At 40.6% G+C, this 21,606-nt stretch overlaps 1 protein-coding gene across 1 annotated transcript; it reads left to right on the plus strand.

Annotated features, from left to right (window-relative positions):
• Positions 1-1,135: 1,135 nt before the first annotated feature.
• LOC110500664 (homeobox protein HMX3-like) lies at positions 1,136-3,561 on the plus strand. Its single transcript, XM_021578153.3, has 2 exons — positions 1,136-1,920; positions 2,637-3,561. Exons 1-2 carry the CDS (start codon positions 1,620-1,622, stop codon positions 3,245-3,247), a joined length of 912 nt encoding a protein of 303 aa, XP_021433828.1. The 5' UTR covers positions 1,136-1,619; the 3' UTR covers positions 3,248-3,561.
• Positions 3,562-21,606: the final 18,045 nt, after the last annotated feature.

Here is a 21,606-nt window from a genome sequence, read left to right on the forward strand (position 1 = left end):
AAGGTTATAACATTCAATAAACATTTCGAACATTAATGGTGGGTTAGTTTTACTAAATTGTGTTTGCAAAATTGTTTGGTGTTTTACTGGCCAAGTGTAAATAAAAATTAAAAGTTATAAGCAATAGCAGAGTTTATGCAATTTTTATAATAATAATAATACTATACACAACTTTCCTAAACTGAATTTCATTGTTTTCCTAAAGACTTCAATTAAACATTAACACATACTTTTTTATTTAACTACGCAAGTCAGTTAAGAACAAATTCTTATTTACAATGACGAGCTAGAAACAATGCCTTGTTCAGGGGCAGAACGAGAGATTTCTATCTTGTCAGCTCGGGGATTCGATCTGGCAACCTTTCGGTTACTGGTCCCAACGGTCTAACCACTAGGCTACCTGCCGCCCCGATATTAATACAACATACAATAAAACATACTATACAATACACAACTTTTTTGAATTTTAGGCCCAATAAGAGATGATACTTCACATGCAGATTTGCATTATTTCTGTTCGTTTATTATATTAAAAAACGACTACGCAGGAAACCACTTGAATGTAGGCTACCCTGTCATAATAACCCTGCATTTACTATTAGTTTGGCTAAACAACTTGAAAGTTGATAGCCCTACAATAACTGCACAACTTGAAAATTGATAGCCCTACAATAACTGCGATATCATTATTTGACTGAGATAACTTGGGACACATATTGGAAACCAAAGTAGGCCTAACTGTTAAACGTAGGCCAAATAAAAAACTAAAACATGTTGACTAAACATTACAACATAATAAGCCTTTTCAAATAGAGGAAAACTAGTCCCAGATCAATTGCTTCCATTTCCTGCTAAATAATGCCAAGTTATCATTGGCCATTATTACAAATAATGCTAAATTAATTCCTGCAATATCGAAATCATATACCTGTATTTCCTATTACCTTTTAGAGAATGGGTTTAAAAAATGCTTAGCTAAACTGAATTGATTGTGAAATGCTGTTGATATTCTATTGATATTCAATGAAATGCACGTGTCCACCCTCCTATCAATTGAATAATTATTGCACGAGAACGAATGCATGCATGGAAATATGGATGGACAATAAAGCTAGAGCTTGCATAGACAGAAGTAGCCAATAGGAGGTACTGTGTCATTCTCCAAGAAGTGGGCTCTTCTTCTACCATGCATCCCAGCCCGGGGACACAGCCGTATCTCTGCTTTGATTTGCTCCCTAATTGACCTAAATAAAGTATCTGAGAGACAGGGTCCCTCCAACCCCTCAAGGCAGACTAGAACACAGTGTAGTAGCTCAATGCGAGTAATTATCTTATTTTCTATAGTAATCTTGCTCGCTTCCCCCACTGTCCAATCGCAAGACGCAATTTCTTTGCTACGCTTGGATCTCGCGCGGTTGAATTTACAGTAGTTTATCTGCGGATTCTCACGGTCTCACACTCTTCACTCGAGCTCTCATGGATAGCTCGACAGACTTCGATAGAAATAGTAGGCATAACTGAAAAAAAGCAAAAGATACATCCAGTAATGTCTAAACAGCACGTAAGTATTTAAAAGTAATTTATTTATCGGTGACTAGGTGGTTTGAAAACGTCGAAATATGCTTGATAAGGAACCGGAGTCTCAACATCATGGTCCAACGTCAAGAAGCTCATCATTTTCAATTGAGAATTTACTTCGCTCTACTAGGACTACAGACAGGCGGTCTACGACCGAAGATGAGTTTTTTTTTAAAGAAACGGGACTGTCTTTCAACCAAGTCGCTGTCCTTGAGAGCCGCTGGGGCCAAGTGGAGCGTCAAGTGTCCTACTTTGGGTTAAACGCCCAACGCCTTGCTGAAGCCGGTTGCATTTCGGACTGGTGTGGGACATCGCCCAATAAAGCTTGCAGCGATTTACAGAGTAAGTGTCACTTTTGTTAATTGGCCCTTATGTTTATGCCTGTATGAAAGCGACATAGCCTAACACCAAACTGTAGCTTGCTTACTGCTAGCTAATAGCCTACACTGTTCAGGCTGATCCGCTCAACAAGGAGCATGTGAGGATAGCCTACGCATTTCCTCAAATAATGATGGTAAAAACAACGTGAACGAGCTGTGATCTACAATGCTTGGAGGTTTCTGTGCGTAATGTTAGCCATAATTGTCAATGGCAATACACAATAAATGGTGACATGGTAGTAAAAATAGACAACATTACATAGCATTTTTTTTTGTCATGCATAGCCCATATATCATGCAACAAACCACAACAGCACTAGTGTATTCGCTCTTACCCGGTGCGTAAAACATCTCCATGCGGTTCCTCTTTACGCGGGGTATGGCACGCCACTCAAATACATTTCAAACGTAACACTGATTTGGAAATTGAGTTTATAAACCAGAATTATGGTGCTTATACATTTGCAAGGCTACTGTGTTTCATTACAAGCTAGAGGTCATCGTTTTTCAAGTCGATTTGTGGCCTGGACTACCATCGAAAAATGCAATAACGTATCAGGGTTGATATCATGATTGAGAGATGATCATGCACTTATTGATCTCTATTGGCCGGTGCGTAAAATGTGGCAGAAACAGTTTACCAATGGCATTCTTCACGATACTCCCCGTTTATTTCAGGTCCGCAGTGCCACTCCAGCAACTCAGATGACCCCGGATACTCCCTACCAACCAGCGACCGGGATTCCCCGGCTCTACCGGAGCCGGTGGAAGACCACGACGAACGGAACGAGAGGACAGAGGGCAGTCAGACAGACGACAAGGATGACGAAACAGGATCCTCCTGCTTCGCGCGAGACGACAGTGACACACCTGATACGAAAGCAGCTCGCAAGAAGAAGACCCGCACCGTGTTCAGCCGGAGTCAGGTGTTCCAGCTGGAGTCCACCTTCGACATGAAACGCTACCTGAGCAGCACTGAGCGGGCGGGGCTGGCCGCTTCTCTACAACTTACCGAGACTCAGGTTAAGATTTGGTTCCAGAACCGCAGGAACAAGTGGAAGAGACAGATAGCTGCCGACATGGCGTCCACGAGCATCTCCTTTTCGGCCCAAAGGATTGTCAGGGTTCCTATTATTTACCACGAGAACGCTTCACCTGGGACACTGAACGCAAACCTGGCACAGGTGTCGCCACCCTTAGTGGGTTTTTCGAGTACTGTGAATTTTCCCATCTCCCAGTTCACACACCCCATGTCTTTTATAAGATCACAAATGACAGGCCTAGTGTGAGGCACACATTATTGGTGTATTATATTAAACTAACAATTTAAGTATTGGACACAGTAGAGATAATCCCTTCAAGAGTTTATTGCTGAGGGTGACTTTATTGCAAATCACCAAGATCACAGCCACATTCATAAGGGGATGACACTCATTGAGCAACCTGTGTAGCATATAGCCTCAACTAGTTTATTTTAATATGCAAGTTATGAGCATGGGGTTACTGGAACTGTATTATTTCATATTTCTTATTTAAACTGGGTTTCAGTTGACATTTTGTACACAAGAGTTGTCTGATCAATGTAAATAAAATAGATGAAGTGTACACCATGTTTCATGTTTATTGTGTTGACGAAAAGGCCTGCTTTGTATTCTCATAATTAGCACGAGGGTATATTAAGTTGATAATTAGTCTCATTGAGTTTCTGTCTAACCAGTGGCTAGGCCTATGTCCATTGAAAATACACTGAAAACCTAATCCAACCGCAGTAATACGCATTTTCCCTTTCATAATACATAAACATTCACCAGGATATTTTCAAGGCCAAATTGTCTATGCCCCTGCATTTAGGCCTAATTTGCGAAATTCCACACCAATGTTGAGTAGACACAGATTTCTAAAGTGACGACTGAAAATACCTTTCATATAGATGATCAGTGTAATGGAACGTTTCACAGTTTTTGACACTTCGAATTGAATGTATAGGGAGGGTACTTATCATCAGACTAAAATTGTCAATAAAGTTGTGTAAAATGATTCATTAAATTAAATAGATTAAATTAACCACAGTATAGATAATGAATATTTTCGTCAAATTAGGAAATTGTAATAAAACATTTAGAATATAGGCTAATAGGCCTCATATCCTAACATAATAAATTAACCTATTACATTTCTCAAACCTCAATCTCCCTATAGCTTTCTGATGTGTATGCTCAAAATAAAATGAAACTACAAGACGTAATTATGATTCATCTTTTGGAGAGTTAATATCAGTGCCCGCATAACGCATTAACGTTTCAATGCATATGATTAATGGGAGCAAAAGTGATAAAGTATAGGCCTACATAGCTGACTGGTTCATAACAGTCTCAATTGTATGAATGTGACCACTTCAAATCAAATCAAATGTTATTGGTCACTTACACATATTTTGCAGATGTTATCGCAGATGCAGCGAAATGTTTTGTTTCTAGCGCCAACCGTGCAGTAATACCTAACAATACAAAACACATATTGTTATCCACTCCATATAGGCCTAGCATATATATTTTAGCTAGCATATATGCCAACTCTTCATGTAATTCTGAAAACCATTGGTAAACATCTAAAGAAAAATCGTTTGGGCACTATTTAACTGTATCGTGAATATTCCCCCGAAAACACAAGGAAACAATTCAGGAGGTTAACTCTAGTCTTGCCTAAGGATGCTTCCCGCCATCATCTGATATTTGGCGTCACGCTGCCTCGCAATCTCACCAATCAAAAACTGCTAAACCACAGTCTTCTGGTTCATTGAATAACGCTATCCTACGCCCTGGTGTAGTTGCAATCGAGGAGCAATGGTGCTTGGAGTATATCTAGGCTTCGATGTTTTGGGGAACTCAATTCAACATTTAGAACACAAGGACAATTATACATTTCGGGGAATATGAATAAGGAGGCTATTCCCTGTCGGACTGCTTCATTGAAATTCACTATTGACAATATTCTTAATCTGAAGCAAAACAACAAGAGCAATTTAGACGCATATGATGCAAAAGGGCAGAGCGACACCAGGTGTACAAATTATTTTACGCCCCGATATGAGGACTACGATGTTCAGAGAAGTCATGAGTCAGACTACACAACCCACGAAACAGGTGAGCCCATATCTGGTTGTTTAAATAGCCCTTTAATGTTTTGCATTTGTTCATTCATGGTAAACAATAACAGCTGAGCAATTAAAACACTATCTAGCCCAGGCTACTTCAAAGTCTGAGTTATGTAATTTTTCATATTCCACTTACTGTGATCCAGTGGGTTTCACAGATTATATACGAGTTGGTGTCAGCATTGCATCAAAACAAGTTTTATCGCTTCATTTCACAGCGCAAACAAACAGCGCCCACCACGATGCAGCTTGTGTGCGTTCAGTCTGTGCGGAGGACGTCGACGCAACGAAGATGATTGACACTTGTCCAAGGACAGAGAGTACGAGCAGCTGCGACGACGTATCTGAGCAACATGAAGGAAACTCGAAAACCAAAGCAATGGCAAAGAAGAAAACACGCACGATATTCTCCAAGAGACAGATTTTTCAGCTGGAATCTACCTTTGACATGAAAAGATACCTGAGCAGTGCAGAACGGGCATGTCTGGCGAATTCCTTACAACTTACCGAGACTCAAGTGAAAATTTGGTTCCAGAATCGCCGGAATAAATTGAAGCGACAGCTATCCACGGACATCGAAGGACCAGTTCCAGTCGACCACTTTTCAGAATCCGGGAAAAATGTGCAATTACCAACTATTTACAAAGATCGCAACATATTGGGTGGATGTTTACTACCAATGCCTTTCCCTGTTATGTATCCAGGAAACAGCGCGCCTTACATTTATTTCTCAAACGCTGGTAAATATTTTAGCATTTTCGATGCAGACGGTTGACTTTTAGGGACGTAGCCAACTCTGGCGAAGCGCTACCCAGTCGACATCCATGCCAGTCAAAAACGTTTGGAATTAGAGCGCCAACTGACACGCGTTAGTAATGTTTTTATTTTTTTTACTTCATTAATAAGGATGTCAATATACATTAAGCATCACTGAATATGCCCACTTTCTTCAGTGTACACACATATTAATAGGCCATTCAGTTTATGGTAGCTCTCGTGACATTTGCGTCATTGACCAAAGCACGACGTGCATGTGCCAAGTTCAGTCCTTCACAATTGCGAAACATTTATTTAGTACAACGTTATGGTTTCGAGTTGAATTAAATAATTTGGCACAAGGGGAGCCTATATTGTCGAGATAGCCTACACGTTAGTATTATTTTATATTATTATAAAGCATTATCATTATTTTTCATATTCTTCACACAGTTATTTCGTCTATGAATACACACCATACCAAAGTAGGATCTATGCATGAATTATTGGACTTTTATCCATTTTATTTTGTACAGTAATGGCATTTGAATGAATGTGTGTTTATGTTTTGCTTGGTATTTGATGTTTGAACCATTGCTTCACTTGATTAGACCAACGTTATTATCAGCACCGTTAGTAGTTACTTGCTTCCTATAGTTCCATATAAGATGTTCTTACTATTATAGCTATACTCTGTCTTGAATTGTTGACATATCTTTCTTTCTGTGAAGTCGAATTAGCGTTTAATTTATATGGCCTTACCTTTGCAGTTCCATGTTCATTTGAAATACACTATTTGTCTAAAACTATTTCATCTTATTATCTAAAAGCATTTCAAATGACAGATTATAAAGCTGTTGACTTATATCATGAAGATGATAATATGCAATAAAAATGTTGTAACGTTTTCAATTTCTGAGCTTGTTGAATTACATTTGGAGTCTAGAGAATAGTGTTATACAGTATATTACTTCAGATATTCAACATTCATGTGGCAAGCTTCAATAAGTATTAATGTTATTGCTTTATGTTTTTTTCTCTCAAGTATTTTCTCTGAAGTTACATATGGATGGATGCCTGTCTGCAGTTTGTCTAGTTACACATTTAAACCTTTATTACATTTTCAAGCAAACTGGAATGAATTCGGTTCAACATTACTTAACCATTACCGCTTAAGGTTACACAGATATCTTCAGTAACAGTTGTAAGAGGAACAATGTATCTACATTGAAGTTGCACTTTACTTGCAATGTAATTATCATGTAAATAGAGTTTAACCTCAATTGAGGGTCTAAATTATTTTATATAACTACTACTATAAGCAAGTAGGACTTGTAGGACTTAAATGTAAGAGAAGTGACAGACGTTCAGTTCTGTGCACTACCCAAAAACCATGCAGGGGTTGCTTGTTTCAATATAGGACATAACCGGATAGTCAAATGATGGTTAATTCATGTGTAACCTTGTGTGTTTGCTGTTTATTCTATGTGTGTGTGTGTGTGTGTGCTTTTATGATGATCTATGTTCCTTATTTTCTGCTTTTGTGTGTTTGTGTTCATGTGTGTGTTTGCATTCGTGTGTGTGTGTGTGTGTGTGTGTAATGGTGCATTATGTGTTTGCAACAGAGAAAGAAAGAAAACAATGAAGAAGAGAAAGAAGAAGAGATATGGTGCTTCATGGGTATTTGCATAGAGAAGGGAAATAGCGGCTTGTGGAGAGATCTTTCCTAAAGGGCCACGCTGGCTGCACTTCCACAGTGTTTCCGGGTCACCAACCCCTTCAGTGGCAGAGCCTCGCGCTGCTTTCTCCCTGTCACAGCCGCTCAAAGGCCTGCCACTGTTAACCTGTTCACTCAACCACTTAGTCTGCACTCAAATCAGTTGTTTTCTCTACTAAATTCCAGCCTCTCATCCCTTGTTAAAGATTGAACACTGTACATATGAAATCCAATTGGCCCTTTCAAAACATGAAGAAATAACAAGTGAAATGGGAAGTGAAAATAAAAACGTGACAAGGGTGTTTATTACCATTGTGTACAGATGGAACAGACATGTAGTAGAATTTGTCCAATCTTTTTTGGAAAGGGGGATTATCAGTGGGATACACATGGTGAACCTCCAGTGAAGTTAATAGCGAAGGAATACTGTGAATGAAGGTTGTATATGCAGACCTATGACCGGGAAAAATGGCAATAACTGCTAAATATTTTTGACATGCACTCATGACATTTATATATTAAATACTAACACAAACACGACAGAATTAACCATATTTAAATATACCACTTTTACAGTGTTATAAACAGTCTATAAGCAGTTGGAAAATATGTATAAATAATAAGCAAATAAGTAAATACTAATTAGTAAATAATACAACATTTGCAACCCTTGAAATTGGAAAGCGTTATCACTGCATGGGTCAAGTTATATATATATATATATATATATATATATATATAACTTGACCCATGCAGTGATAACGCTTTCCACTGTAAAAGTGGTATATTTAAATATGGTTAATTCTGTCGTGTTTGTGTTAATTCTGTCGTGTTTGTGTATATATTTATTTATTTATATATTTATTTATATATATTTCTCTCTTACACACACACACACATCTCCTTATGAGTGCAGAGTTCCCCATGTAAATAGTCTACTGCCCCTTAATCTCATCCACCAGCTGGCTCTCTCTCTCTGTTGAACCCTCTATATGCGTAAGTTAACTGTCCCTATGTAAATACGTAAGGCTCAATAGTTTGTCAGAGGTCCTCTATCCAGACCGAGACACATCCACATTCAGTCTCTCATCGAAACAAAATATCATGTCAGTCATTTCATATACAGTGGGGTAAAAAAGTATTTAGTCAGCCACCAATTGTGCAAGTTCTCCCACTTAAAAAGATGAGAGAGGCCTGTAATTTTCATCATAGATACACTTCAACTATGACAGACAAAATGAGAAACAAAATCCAGAAAATCACATTGTAGGATTATTAATTAATATATTTGCATATTATGGTGGAAAATAAGTATTTGGTCAATAATAAAAGTTTATCTCAATACTTTGTTATATACCCTTTGTTGGCAATGACAGAGGTCAAACGTTTTCTGTAAGTCTTCACAAGGTTTTCACACACTGTTGCTGGTATTTTGGCACATTCCTCCATGCAGATCTCCTCTAGAGCAGTGATGTTTTGGGGCTGTTGCTGGGCAACACGGACTTTCAACTCCCTCCAAGGATTTTCTATGGGGTTGAGATTAGGAGACTGGCTAGGCCACTCCAGGACATTGAAATGCTTCTTACGAAGCCACTCCTTCGTTGCACGGGCGGTGTGTTTGGGATCATTGTTACAGTGCCTTGCGAAAGTATTCGGCCCCCTTGAACTTTGCGACCTTTTGCCACATTTCAGGCTTCAAACATAAAGATATAAAACTGTATTTTTTTGTGAAGAATCAACAACAAGTGGGACACAATCATGAAGTGGAACGACATTTATTGGATATTTCAAACTTTTTGAACAAATCAAAAACTGAAAAATTGGGCGTGCAAAATTATTCAGCCCATTTACTTTCAGTGCAGCAAACTCTCTCCAGAAGTTCAGTGAGGATCTCTGAATGATCCAATGTTGACCTAAATGACTAATGATGATAAATACAATCCACCTGTGTGTAATCAAGTCTCCGTATAAATGCACCTGCACTGTGATGGTCTCAGAGGTCCGTCAAAAGCGCAGAGAGCATCATGAAGAACAAGGAACACACCAGGCAGGTCCGAGATACTGTTGTGAAGAAGTTTAAAGCCGGATTTGGATACAAAAATATTTCCCAAGCTTTAAACATCCCAAGGAGCACTGTGCAAGCGATAATATTGAAATGGAAGGAGTATCAGACCACTGTAAATCTACCAAGACCTGGCCGTCCCTCTAAACTTTCAGCTCATACAAGGAGAACACTGATCAGAGATGCAGCCAAGAGGCCCATGATCACTCTGGATGAACTGCAGAGATCTACAGCTGAGGTGGGAGACTCTGTCCATAGGACAACAATCAGTCGTATATTGCACAAATCTGGCCTTTATGGAAGAGTGGCAAGAAGAAAGCCATTTCTTAAAGATATCCATAAAAAGTGTCGTTTAAAGTTTGCCACAAGCCACCTGGGAGACACACCAAACATGTGGAAGAAGGTGCTCTGGTCAGATGAAACCAAAATTGAACTTTTTGGCAACAATGCAAAACGTTATGTTTGGCGTAAAAGCAACACAGCTCAAACCATCCCCACTGTCAAACATGGTGGTGGCAGCATCATAGTTTGGGCCTGCTTTTCTTCAGCAGGGACAGGGAAGATGGTTAAAATTGATGGGAAGATGGATGGAGCCAAATACAGGACCATTCTGGAAGAAAACCTGATGGAGTCTGCAAAAGACCTGAGACTGGGACGGAGATTTGTCTTCCAACAAGACAATGATCCAAAACATAAAGCAAAATCTACAATGGAATGGTTCAAAAATAAACATATCCAGGTGTTAGAATGGCCAAGTCAAAGTCCAGACCTGAATCCAATCGAGAATCTGTGGAAAGAACTGAAAACTGCTGTTCACAAATGCGCTCCATCCAACCTCACTGAGCTCGAGCTGTTTTGCAAGGAGGAATGGGAAAAAATGTCAGTCTCTCAATGTGCAAAACTGATAGAGACATACCCCAAGCGACTTACAGCTGTAATCGCAGCAAAAGGTGGCACTACAAAGTATTAACTTAAGGGGGCTGAATAATTTTGCACGCCCAATTTTTCAGTTTTTGATTTGTTAAAAAAGTTTGAAATATCCAATAAATGTCGTTCCACTTCATGATTGTGTCCCACTTGTTGTTGGTTCTTCACAAAAAAATACAGTTTTATATCTTTATGTTTGAAGCCTGAAATGTGGCAAAAGGTCGCAAAGTTCAAGGGGGCCGAATACTTTCGCAAGGCACTGTATGCTGAATGACCCAGCCACATTTAATCTTCAATGCCCTTGCTGATGGAAGGAGGTTTTCACTCAAAATCTCACGATACATGGCCCCATTCATTCTTTCCTTTACACGGATCAGTCGTCCTGGTCCCTTTGCAGAAAAACAGCCCCAAAGCATGATGTTTCCACCCCCATGCTTCACAGTAGGTATGGTGTTCTTTGGATGCAACTCAGCATTCCTTGTCCTCCAAACACGACAAGTTTTTTCCAAAAAGTTATATTTTGGTTTCATCTCACCATATGACATTCTCCCAATCTTCTTCTGGATCATCCAAATGCTCTCTAGCAAACTTCAGACGGGCCTGGACATGTACTGGCTTAAGCAGGGGGACACGTCTGGCACTGCAGGATTTGAGTCCCTGGCGGCGTAGTGTGTTACTGATGGTAGGCTTTGTTACTTTGGTCCCAGCTCTCTGCAGGTCATTCACTTGTCCCCCCGTGTGGTTCTGGGATTTTTGCTCACCGTTCTTGTGATCATTTTGACCCCACGGGTGAGATCTTGCGTGGCTCCAGATCGAGGGAGATTATCTGTGGTCTTGTATGTCTTCCATTTCCTAATAATTGCTCCCACAGTTGATTTCTTCAAACCAAGCTGCTTACTTATTGCAGATGCAGTCTTCCCAGCCTGGTGCAGGTCTACAATTTTGTTTCTGGTGTCCTTTGACAGCTCTTTGGTCTTGGCCATAGTGGAGTTTGGAGTGTGACTGTTTGAGGTTGTGGACAGGTGTCTTTTATACTGATAACAAGTTCAAACAGGTGCCATTAATACAGGTAACGAGTGGAGGACAGAGGAGCCTCTTAAAGAAGAAGTTACAGGTCTGTGAGAGCCAGAAATCTTGCTTGTTTGTAGGTGACCAAATAGTTATGTTCCACCATAATTTGCAAATAAATTCATTAAAAATCCTACAATGTGACTTTCTGGATTTTTTTTCTCATTTTGTCTGTCATAGTTGAAGTGTACCTATGATGATAATTACAGGCCTCTCTCATCTTTTTAAGTGGGAGAACTTGCACAATTGGTGGCTGACTAAATACTTTTTTGCCACACTGTATCTCCTTGATCCAGTTGGAGCCAATCTGGTCGATTAGATTATACTCTCTCTTTACCCAACAGGCAGCAGGTGATGGTTTAATTCTACTAATCCAACTCAGAAAAGTATTAGTAAAACTCTGACTAGTAGTACTTCACTTAGTTAAATTCCACTCAGAGTAGTTGTGCTTTTTACATGTGGATTACAGAAATATATTTAATCTAAGAAAAAATACAGTAGACTGCTTTTTAGTCTCTTGGTCAATGAATCAGGATATATATGATAAATGCTATCAATCAATGACAGATTGACACAGCACATGTATTCTCAAAAAAAAGTTCAGGTTTTGGGCACAAACACAGTAATATGATCCCTATTGATGAAATGAAGCACACGCACGTTTGGGGTGGGGGTGTGTGAGCCACTATGTGTAAATTGTGTGTGTGTGTGTCTCTGTGTATGTGTGTGTGTGTGTGTGTATGCGTGCCTGTGCATGCATGTGTGTGTCTGAGAGTGTTTGTGTGTTTAAGGGGTGGGGTTTACAGTCGCCAGACTTCCTGACTTTCCCAGTGTCTGACGGTTGCCAACTCAGTGTTCACTCTCTGTATCTAAGCACTCTGCGCCCAAACCACAAGGTTCAGATGACCCTCTAGTCTGCTTGAGCCGGGACTTGTCAGTGAGAGGTGACAAAAAATCCAATGAAATCTTAACCTGATCAAAAGAATCCAATGCCAAGACACCATATGCACTCATTTAGGGCTATCGATAACTGGGGTGCATTATGGGTAGTTTAATACATGCTATTGACTTCCTGCCAGACGTGGCTTACAAAGGAGGGGTTTTCTATCGAGAAATAACACAGTGAGTTTGGTTTAGAGTTATTCTGGGCTGTACTACAGCTCTAGGCTGTCCAGAACTGTCAGTACTTCTCTCAGATCTGACCATGAGTACTCCACAGAGCACATGTTTCTGATTCCGTGTTCAAATATAACTTTTTTTACTGCATTGTCTGAGATCATTGATCCCGAATCGCGAGTGATCATGCGGTCACGTTGAACCATTGTGGCGTGAGTCTTTCTAATGCCACTCAAATGAAAATGCTTCCCTGTTATAGCTTAAATAGAAACACACAGCACCGTTCAACTGCTTTGGTCGTATCACAGCTTCTCATTGCAATGCTCCCATATTCCTGTGAAGATTGGAAAAGTCAGGTTGAATCACGTCGAAAACACTGAGAGGGCAATGAATGCCAGGGTAGCCAAGGGGTGTACATGACTATACTGATCTAAAACACAGGAGAACTCTGTGTGTGTGTGTGTGTGTGTGTGTGTGTGTGTGTGTGTGTGTGTGTGTGTGTGTGTGTGTGTGTGTGTGTGTGTGTGTGTGTGTGTGTGTGTGTGTGTGTGTGTGTGTGTGTGTGTGTGTGTGTGTGCGTGCGTGCGTGTGTGCGTGCATCCATCTCTACATTATAGACATTGAGATTACTTGTTGTTTCTACAGAAACCAATGTGTCATAATGTCTCATTTCTATATCAGAGGTCCTGAGCCAATGTTGTCATGCTAAATCATATTTGTATTAGCTAAGAGGGACAACTTGGATCGAGGGTTCCATGTCAAGCCTTGTCAATTGCCTTCAAATCAATTAAAATTGTGTTTGCCACATGCATCGTAAACAACAGGTGTAGACCAACAGTGAAGTGCTTATGGGCTCTTCTCAACAATGCAGAGAGAAAGAAAATAGAGAAATAATAGAAAAGTAATAACGCGTAATAAAGAAGTAATAATAAATACACAATGAGTGACGATATGTACACAGGGTTCCAGTACTGAGTCGATGTGAAGGGGTACATGTACATATGACTAGGAATAAGGGACTAGGCAACAGGATAGATAATAAACAGTAGCAGCAGCATATGTGATGAGTAAAAAAATTAAAAGATTAGTGCAAAAAGGGTCAGTGTAGATAGTGAACCAAATAGCTAGCTACCCGGACTTACTGTTTAGCGGTCTTATGGCTTGGGGGTAGAAGCTGTTCAGGGTCCTGTTGGTTCCAGACTTGGTGCATCGTTACCGCTTGCTGTGCGGTAAAAGAGAGAACAGTCTATGACTTGGGTGGCTGAAGGCTTTGACAATTTTTAGGGCCTTCCTCTGACATGCTTGGTATAGAGGTCCTGGCTGGCAGGGAGCTCGGCCCCGGTGATGTACTGGGACGTACACACTACCTGTAGCGCCTTGCTGTTGGATGCCAAGCACTTGCCATACCAAGCGGTGATGCAGTCAGTCAAGATGCTCTCAGCAGTGCAGCTGTATAACTTTTTGAGTATCTGAGGGCCCGTGCCAAATCTTTTCAGCCTCCTGAGGGGGACGAGGAGTTGTCGTGCCCTCTTCACGACTGTGTTGGTGTGTGTGTGGACCATGATAGATCCTTAGTGATGTGGACACCAAGGAACTTGAAGCTCTCGACCCGCTCCACTACAGTCCCTTTAGTTGAGGTGTGAAAGGGCAGTGTGGAGTGCAATAGAGACTGCATCATCTGTGGATCATTTGGTGTGGTATGCAAATTGGAGTAGGTCCAGGGTGTCTGGGATGATGGTGTTGATGTGAGCCATGACCAGCCATTCTAAGCCTTTAATGGATACAGATGTGAGTGCTATGGGGCAATAGTCATTAAGACAGGTTACCTTGTCATTCTTGGGCACAGGGACTATGGGGTCTCCTTAAAACCTAGGTATTACAGACCGGGTCAGGGACAGATTGAAAATGTCAGTGAAGACAATTGCTAGCTGGTCAGTGCATGCTCTGAGTACGCTTCCTGGTAATACATCTGGCCCTGTGACCTTGTGAATGTTAACCTGTTTAAAGATCTTACTCACATCGGCAACGGAGAGCATGATCACACAGTTGTGGAAAAGGCTGGTGCTCTCATGCATGGTTCAGTGTTGCCTCGAAGTAGGGCATTTTGCTTGTCTGGTAGGTACCGCCCATCTGCCAACTTCTGTCTGTATTGTCCAAACCGTTTGGTCTACAGACCACTACAAGTGTCACAGGACTCGTCTGAATGTAAAAAAAATAAATTTATGGAAGTATGGAGGTAGTTTTGTTCCAACAAAAAAAAGGGGTTAAATATGTGTGTCCCCAAAATAAATTCCTAGATTTTGGCAAGATACTTAAAAAATGTATTGGTTATGATACATTTTTGGATGGTCTGTTTTGGCATTTATGAATGTGTTATTCAATGCATTTCTATGGGCTATAGTAGTAAAAGCCAAATTCAGTATTTTATCAAATAATAAATAATGATACCTACAGGGGACCTAAAACTCCAAATCAAATAGCTAAATAATCCATTATATGACCGTCTTAAAACAACTTTATATTTTATCTTAGTAGATCCATGGCTTCTGGTTGGGATATGTACGTACGTACGGTCACTGTCGTCGATGCACTTACAATGACTGATGTGGTAAACTCCTCAATGAATCCCGGAACATATTCCAGTCTGTGCTAGCGAAACAGTCCTGCAGCTTAGCAGCCTCTTCATTGGACCACTAACTTTTTGTGTTTGTGCTTTTAAGCAGGAATCAGAAGGATACAGTTATGGTCAAATTTGCCAAGAGGGCAGGGGAGAGCTTTGTATGCGTTTCTGTGTGTGGAATAAAGGTGATCTAGAGTTTTTTTTCCTCTAGTTGCATAGGTGACATGCTGGTAGAAATTTGGTAAAACGGATTTCAGTTTCCCTGCATTAAAATCACTGGCCACTAGGAGCACCGCTACTGGATGAGCATTTTCTTGTTTGCTTATGGCCCTATGCAGCTCATTGAGTGCAGTCTTAGTGCCAGCATCAGTTTGTGGTGATAAATAGGCAGCAACTAAAAATATAGGTGAAAACTCTTTTGGTAAATAGTATGGTCTACAGCTTATCAAGAGGTATTCTATCTCAGGCAAACAGAACCTCGAGTCTTCCTTAAGAAGTTAATATTAGAGATTGCGCAACAGCTGTTGTTAACAAAGAGATTACACACCTCCCCTCTTGAGTTTACGCGAAGCTGCCGTTCTGTCCTGCATAGAAAAACAGTTAGATGTATATTGTCCTTGTTCAGATACAACTGAAAGAAACATTCACATTTATCATATGCTCTTCATACTGCCATGGGAATTGAACCCACAACTCTGGTGTTGTAGCACCATGCTTTACCAACTGAGCCACACAGGATCGTAAGCCATACCATAATATAGAATAGTCTCAACCGGAGCTCGTCCATTTTGTTCTCCAGTGATTGTTCGTTCACCAATAGAATGGAGGGTGGAGGCAGTTTATTTACTCGCCGATGTAGTTTCGTCAGGGTTCCCACACGTCGGCCTCTCTCCCTTTCTCTTTCGAGTCTCAGGGATAAGAGCCTGGTCCGGGGTGAACAGTGTGCCCTGCGTGGCAGACTCGTTGAAGTACAAATTGTCATCCAAATCAAGGTTAGTGATCGCTGTTCTAATGTCCAGAATGTCCTTTCGGAAACATTACACATTTTTTAAAGATCAGCATCAAAAAACAGACAAAATAGCAGAATTGGTCAAGAGCCCGTCAAACATCAGCTGTCCATTCCAGCACCATTTCGTTCAACAGGCAGTGAGCTTTTTGTTAAAATGCTCACTGCCTGGCAACAACAAGTTATTAACATACACTCAATTACCCTAATAATGTGTAACTCAACAAAAAAAAAATCACACTTCAGTGATGAATGCACTACTCTCAAGCCATACCAGTGTATTCTACTATGGGATCTATAATTGCCACTAATTAGTAATGCACAGAGCAGCCTTTGGGTATAGTGAAATTGATAAATCAACCAGTAGCAATTAGGGCTAGTTGTGCTTGTCACGTTTATAAGTGCATTGGAACTGAGATATTGTCAATCAGTTTCTTTAGCAATGGGCTATACTCAAAAGGCAAATCCTCACCCGATAAGCCATGTCTACTGTAACTGCAAGCTGATCAGCAGAGGAGTCAGGTATAAAGAGATATAGGAGGAATGGCTCATTGTAATGGCTGGAATGGAATAGATGGACTGATACCAAACACATCAGATACATGAAAACAATGTGCTTTACTCCGTTCCATTAAGGGTTAAGCTCTTGTCTTTTCGGGGCCCTAAGTGATTTGGTTGGGGGCCCCCATCAAGCCAGCAACCTTTTTTTACTGGCCCCCCTCTTGACGGCGGAGAGAGACATTTACACTACAGATCAAAAGTTTGGGGTCACTTAGAAATGTCCTTGTTTTTGAAAGAAAACATTTTTTTTTGTCCATTTAAACCACATAAAATTTATCAGAAATACAGTGTAGACACTGCTCAGACACCCATGCATACCCTACAAAACATGCCACCAGAGGTCTCTTCACAATTCCCAAGTCGAAACTTGTGTTTTACGGGTACTATTTAATGAAGCTGCCAGTTGAGGATTTGTTGTCCAGTTGTTGTCCAACTCTTGCTCAGTTATGCACTGGGGCCTCCCACTCCTCTTTCTATTCTGGTTAGAGCCAGTTTGCGCTGGTCTGTGAAGGGAGTAGTTCACAACGTTGTACGAGATCTTCAGATTTGTGGCAATTTCTTACATGGAATAGCCTTCATTTCTCAGAACAAGAATAGACTGACGAGTTTCAGAAGAAAGTTATTTGTTTCTGGCCATTTTGAGCCTGTAATCGAACCCACAAATGCTGATTCTCCAGATACTCAACTAGTCTAAAGAAGGCCAGTTGTATTGCTTCTTTAATTAGGACAACAGTTTTCAGCAGTGCAAACATAATTGCAAGAGTTTTCTAATGATACATTTGCCTTTTAAAATGATACATTTGGATTAGCTAACACAACATGCCATTGGAACACAGGAGTGATGGTTTCTGATAATGGGCCTCTGTACGACTATATACAGTGGGGCAAAAAAGCATTTAGTCAGCCACCAATTGTGCAAGTTCTCCCACTTAAAAAGATGAGAGAGGCCTGTAATTTTCATCATAGATACACTTAAACTATGACAGACAAAATGAGAAACAAAATCCAGAAAATCACATTGTAGGATTATTAATGAATATATTTGCAAATTATGGTGGAAAATAAGTATTTGGTCAATAACAAAAGTTTATCTCAATACTTTGTTATATACCCTTTGTTGGCAATGACAGAGGTCAAACGTTTTCTGTAAGTCTTCACAAGGTTTTCACACACTGTTGCTGGTATTTTGGCCCATTCCTCCATGCAGATCTCCTCTAGAGCAGTGATGTTTTGGGGCTGTTGCTGGGCAACACGGACTTTCAACTCCCTCCAAAGATTTTCTATGGGGTTGAGATCTGGAGACTGGTTAGGCCACTCCAGGACCTTGACATGCTTCTTACGAAGCCACTCCTTCATTGCCTGGGCGGTGTGTTTGGGATCATTGTCATGCTGACAGACCCAGCCACATTTCATCTTCAATGCCCTTGCTGATGGTAGGCTTTGTTACTTTGGTCCCAGCTCTCTGCAAGTCATTCACTAGGTCATTCACTTCTTGTGATCATTTTGACCCCATGGGGAGAGATCTTGTGTGGAGCCCCAGATCGAGGGAGATTATCAGTGGTCTTGTATGTCTTCCATTTACTAATAATTGCTCCCACAGTTGATTTCTTCAAACCAAGCTGCTTCCTTATTGCAGATGCAGTCTTCCCAGCCTGGTGCAGGTCTACAATTTTGTTTCTGGTGTCATTTGACAGCTCTTTAGTCTTGGCCATAGTGGAGTTTGAGTGTGACTGTTTGAGGTTGTGGACAGGTGTCTTTTATACTGATAATAAGTTCAAACAGGTGCCATTAATACAGGTAATGAGTGGAGGACAGAGGAGCTTCTTAAAGAAGAAGTTACAGGTCTGTGAGAGCCAGAAATCTTGCTTGTTTGTAGGTGACCAAATACTTATTTTCCACCATAATTTGCAAATAAATTCTTTAAAAATCCTACAATGTGATTTTCTGGATTTTTTCCCCTAATTTTGTCTGTCATAGTTGAAGTGTACCTATGATGAAAATTACAGGCCTCTCTCATCTTTTTAAGTGGGAGAACTTGCACAATTGGTGGCTGACTAAATACTTTTTTGCCCCACTGTATGTGTTCAAGATGGCAATTTGTTTTAGCCGATGTTCCTATATTCAAGGCCCAAGGAGCGTCTCCATAGTGGTAAGGTCGGAAGAGGGGCTATTTTTCAAAGGAGTTAGTGACATTGCACTTTACAACATAAACAACAGCCCATTCATTATGACCAGTAAGCCGATAGCGACTAGGGGAATCTTTGTCCTCCCATAGGCTTTCAGATGGCTTATTGATCCATTCATTCAGTCAACTTTAGTGGCCTGGTGACACAGTGCCTCTGTAAATTGAATGGGGGCTAAGGGATTACAGTGACCCTATCTGAGAAAAAATGCCTTGCAGAGTGCCTTGGACATGAAAATAAAGTCAAAGGTCATTCAACCTTCCTGTCTCTGGCACTGGTCCACTATGTCAATGAAAGACAAGGAGCGCCAGCAAAACACCATATTTGATTCAAAGATGCATAAGTAATGAGATATCGCTCATCATAATTTTTTCTAGTATCCTCAAATTATTATTATTTTTTAAAATAGAACTGGAAAAGAGTGAATATAGCAGTTCCCGCTGTTTTACAAAAACACTGTTTTACAATATGTCCATTGTCACAACGCTTTTAGGCTATTTTGTTATTCAATACAAAGATATATACCATACCATGTGGGGATTTCCCAGCGTCTCATGAGATAACAACCACATTGTTATTTGCAGTGACATTCTGCCATGTCGATGACAACATCTCTCTTCATCTAGTCCACTGCGATGAAATACCTTGACCTTTAGGGTCCCTTCACACCAACTTCCAAAAAGCCCTGTCATCTGGCCATGTCTGTCACATCTCATCAAACTATTGGACACATCTGTTTAGCATGCTTTAATATATAGCTGTTATTAAGGCAATTACAAAAAGGCGATAAGATAATGCAAATATGCAGAGTTACAAAGCCCTAAAAATCATTAAAAGAGTAGAATATACAAGAACTACAATTCCCCAGCGGATATAAATCCATTCAACACATCAAATTGTCCCTGTTTTAAGATAATAGTTCATACTTTGGACAAAAGACCAACAGAAATCCATAATACAAGTTGAGGGAAACAGATACTGGAGACTAATGGCCACAAGGAATTGTGGGTGACAGGCGCAGGGCTAAAATTCATATTGATACGGACAGCAGAGGCCAGCGGCCTCCAAGGGGGCGAGAGGAGGTCATGGGTTGCTTTGACAGCTTATCCCCTCCTAATGGAAGTCTATTGACTGGAGCTGCTAGGAGGCTACTATGACTATAGCATGTCACCAGGAGGCACCAAGTCTGCGTGTATGTCTGTGTGTGTGTGCACTGTGCGTGTGCAGTGTGTGTGTGTGTGTGCAGTGTGTCTGTGTGTATGTGTGTGTGTTTGTGTGTGAGTGTGAGTGTGTGTGTGTGTGTATGTGTGTGTGTGTGTACATGTGTGTGTTTGTAGACATATCTGTTTCTTATCTTTCTTGTGAGCCCCTCTCTTTTCTCTCTGATCAATAGGGGACTGTTAGTGGTTCATTAAATAAGAACACTTTCATTAAAGAAAATGCATCATCCTATACTCCTATTTATATTAATTGCTGCATCTCGTCTATTGGAAGATTACAGTTACTTGGCTCACTGAGTTTGATGGAGCTGGACAATGTTGCCAGCGGTGTGATGTGTTCATAGTTGAAGTATGGTTCAGCTCTGCTAGCTAGCTGACATAGATGGTTTGACGTGATCTTAGTGGGACTACAGTTGTGCCCTGCGAGCTACGTACTGTATTGAGTAAAATACAGTAATTAGGGGATAGGACTGTCCTCCTTCCCTGCATTCCCTGGTGCTGTTTGGTGCCACAGTGAACACAAATACTGGCCAAATTAAACTCTTAATTGGATTCACTTGGCATCCCACCTACACATCTGAGCATCAAACACAACCGTCTATGAGACTAGAATAACATGCCATGACATTGTGATACTGTAGAACACTGTTATTGTCTGCATGAATGAACATCAATGATCATTTCTTACTTTAACCCCCTTTTATTTTAGTAGTTGGAGCTCCTGCTCCAAAATGACCCACCCCACTATATACAGAGGGAGTTCACAAGTGTTATTATCCCAGCTGTGTACATACTGAAACAAGCAAACACCATGGTGGCACTCAGCGAACTGTACAAGATTATTAGCCAGCAAGATTCCTCTCACCTGAAAACAATCTCTATTGTCGCGGGTGACTAACCAAGCCGATTTTACCAAAATATCACCAACATGTATCCTGCCCTACAAGAGGATCCAGCATGCTTGACCATGTATACACAAACATCCATGACATGTACAAAGCCATCCCCCGCCCCACTTCGTCCAATCAGATCATGTATCTCTGTTCCTACTCCCCGCCAACAAGCAGCAACTCAAGAGGAAGCCACCAACACAGAGAATAGTGAGGCACTGGACAGAGGAGGCAGACTCAATGCTGCAGGATTGTTTTGAGAATACTGATTGGAATATGTTCAAAGATTCATCCACACAGGACTCATCCATCAACATTGAGGAATATACACTAAGTGTACAAAACATTGGGTGCAACTCATTCTAATA

The sequence above is a fragment of the Oncorhynchus mykiss genome, chromosome 21, assembly GCF_057628025.1.
Source record: "Oncorhynchus mykiss isolate SJ-2025 chromosome 21, ASM5762802v1, whole genome shotgun sequence".
NCBI lineage: Eukaryota > Metazoa > Chordata > Actinopteri > Salmoniformes > Salmonidae > Oncorhynchus > Oncorhynchus mykiss.

Bases quoted from the DNA above. Each gene is read 5' to 3' on its own strand.
- LOC110500664 (XM_021578153.3), top strand. From the start codon at position 1,620: ATGCTTGATAAGGAACCGGAGTCTCAACATCATGGTCCAACGTCAAGA. The intron at 1,921-2,636 runs GTAAGTGTCACT...CGTTTATTTCAG, and splicing joins AGCTTGCAGCGATTTACAGA to GTCCGCAGTGCCACTCCAGC.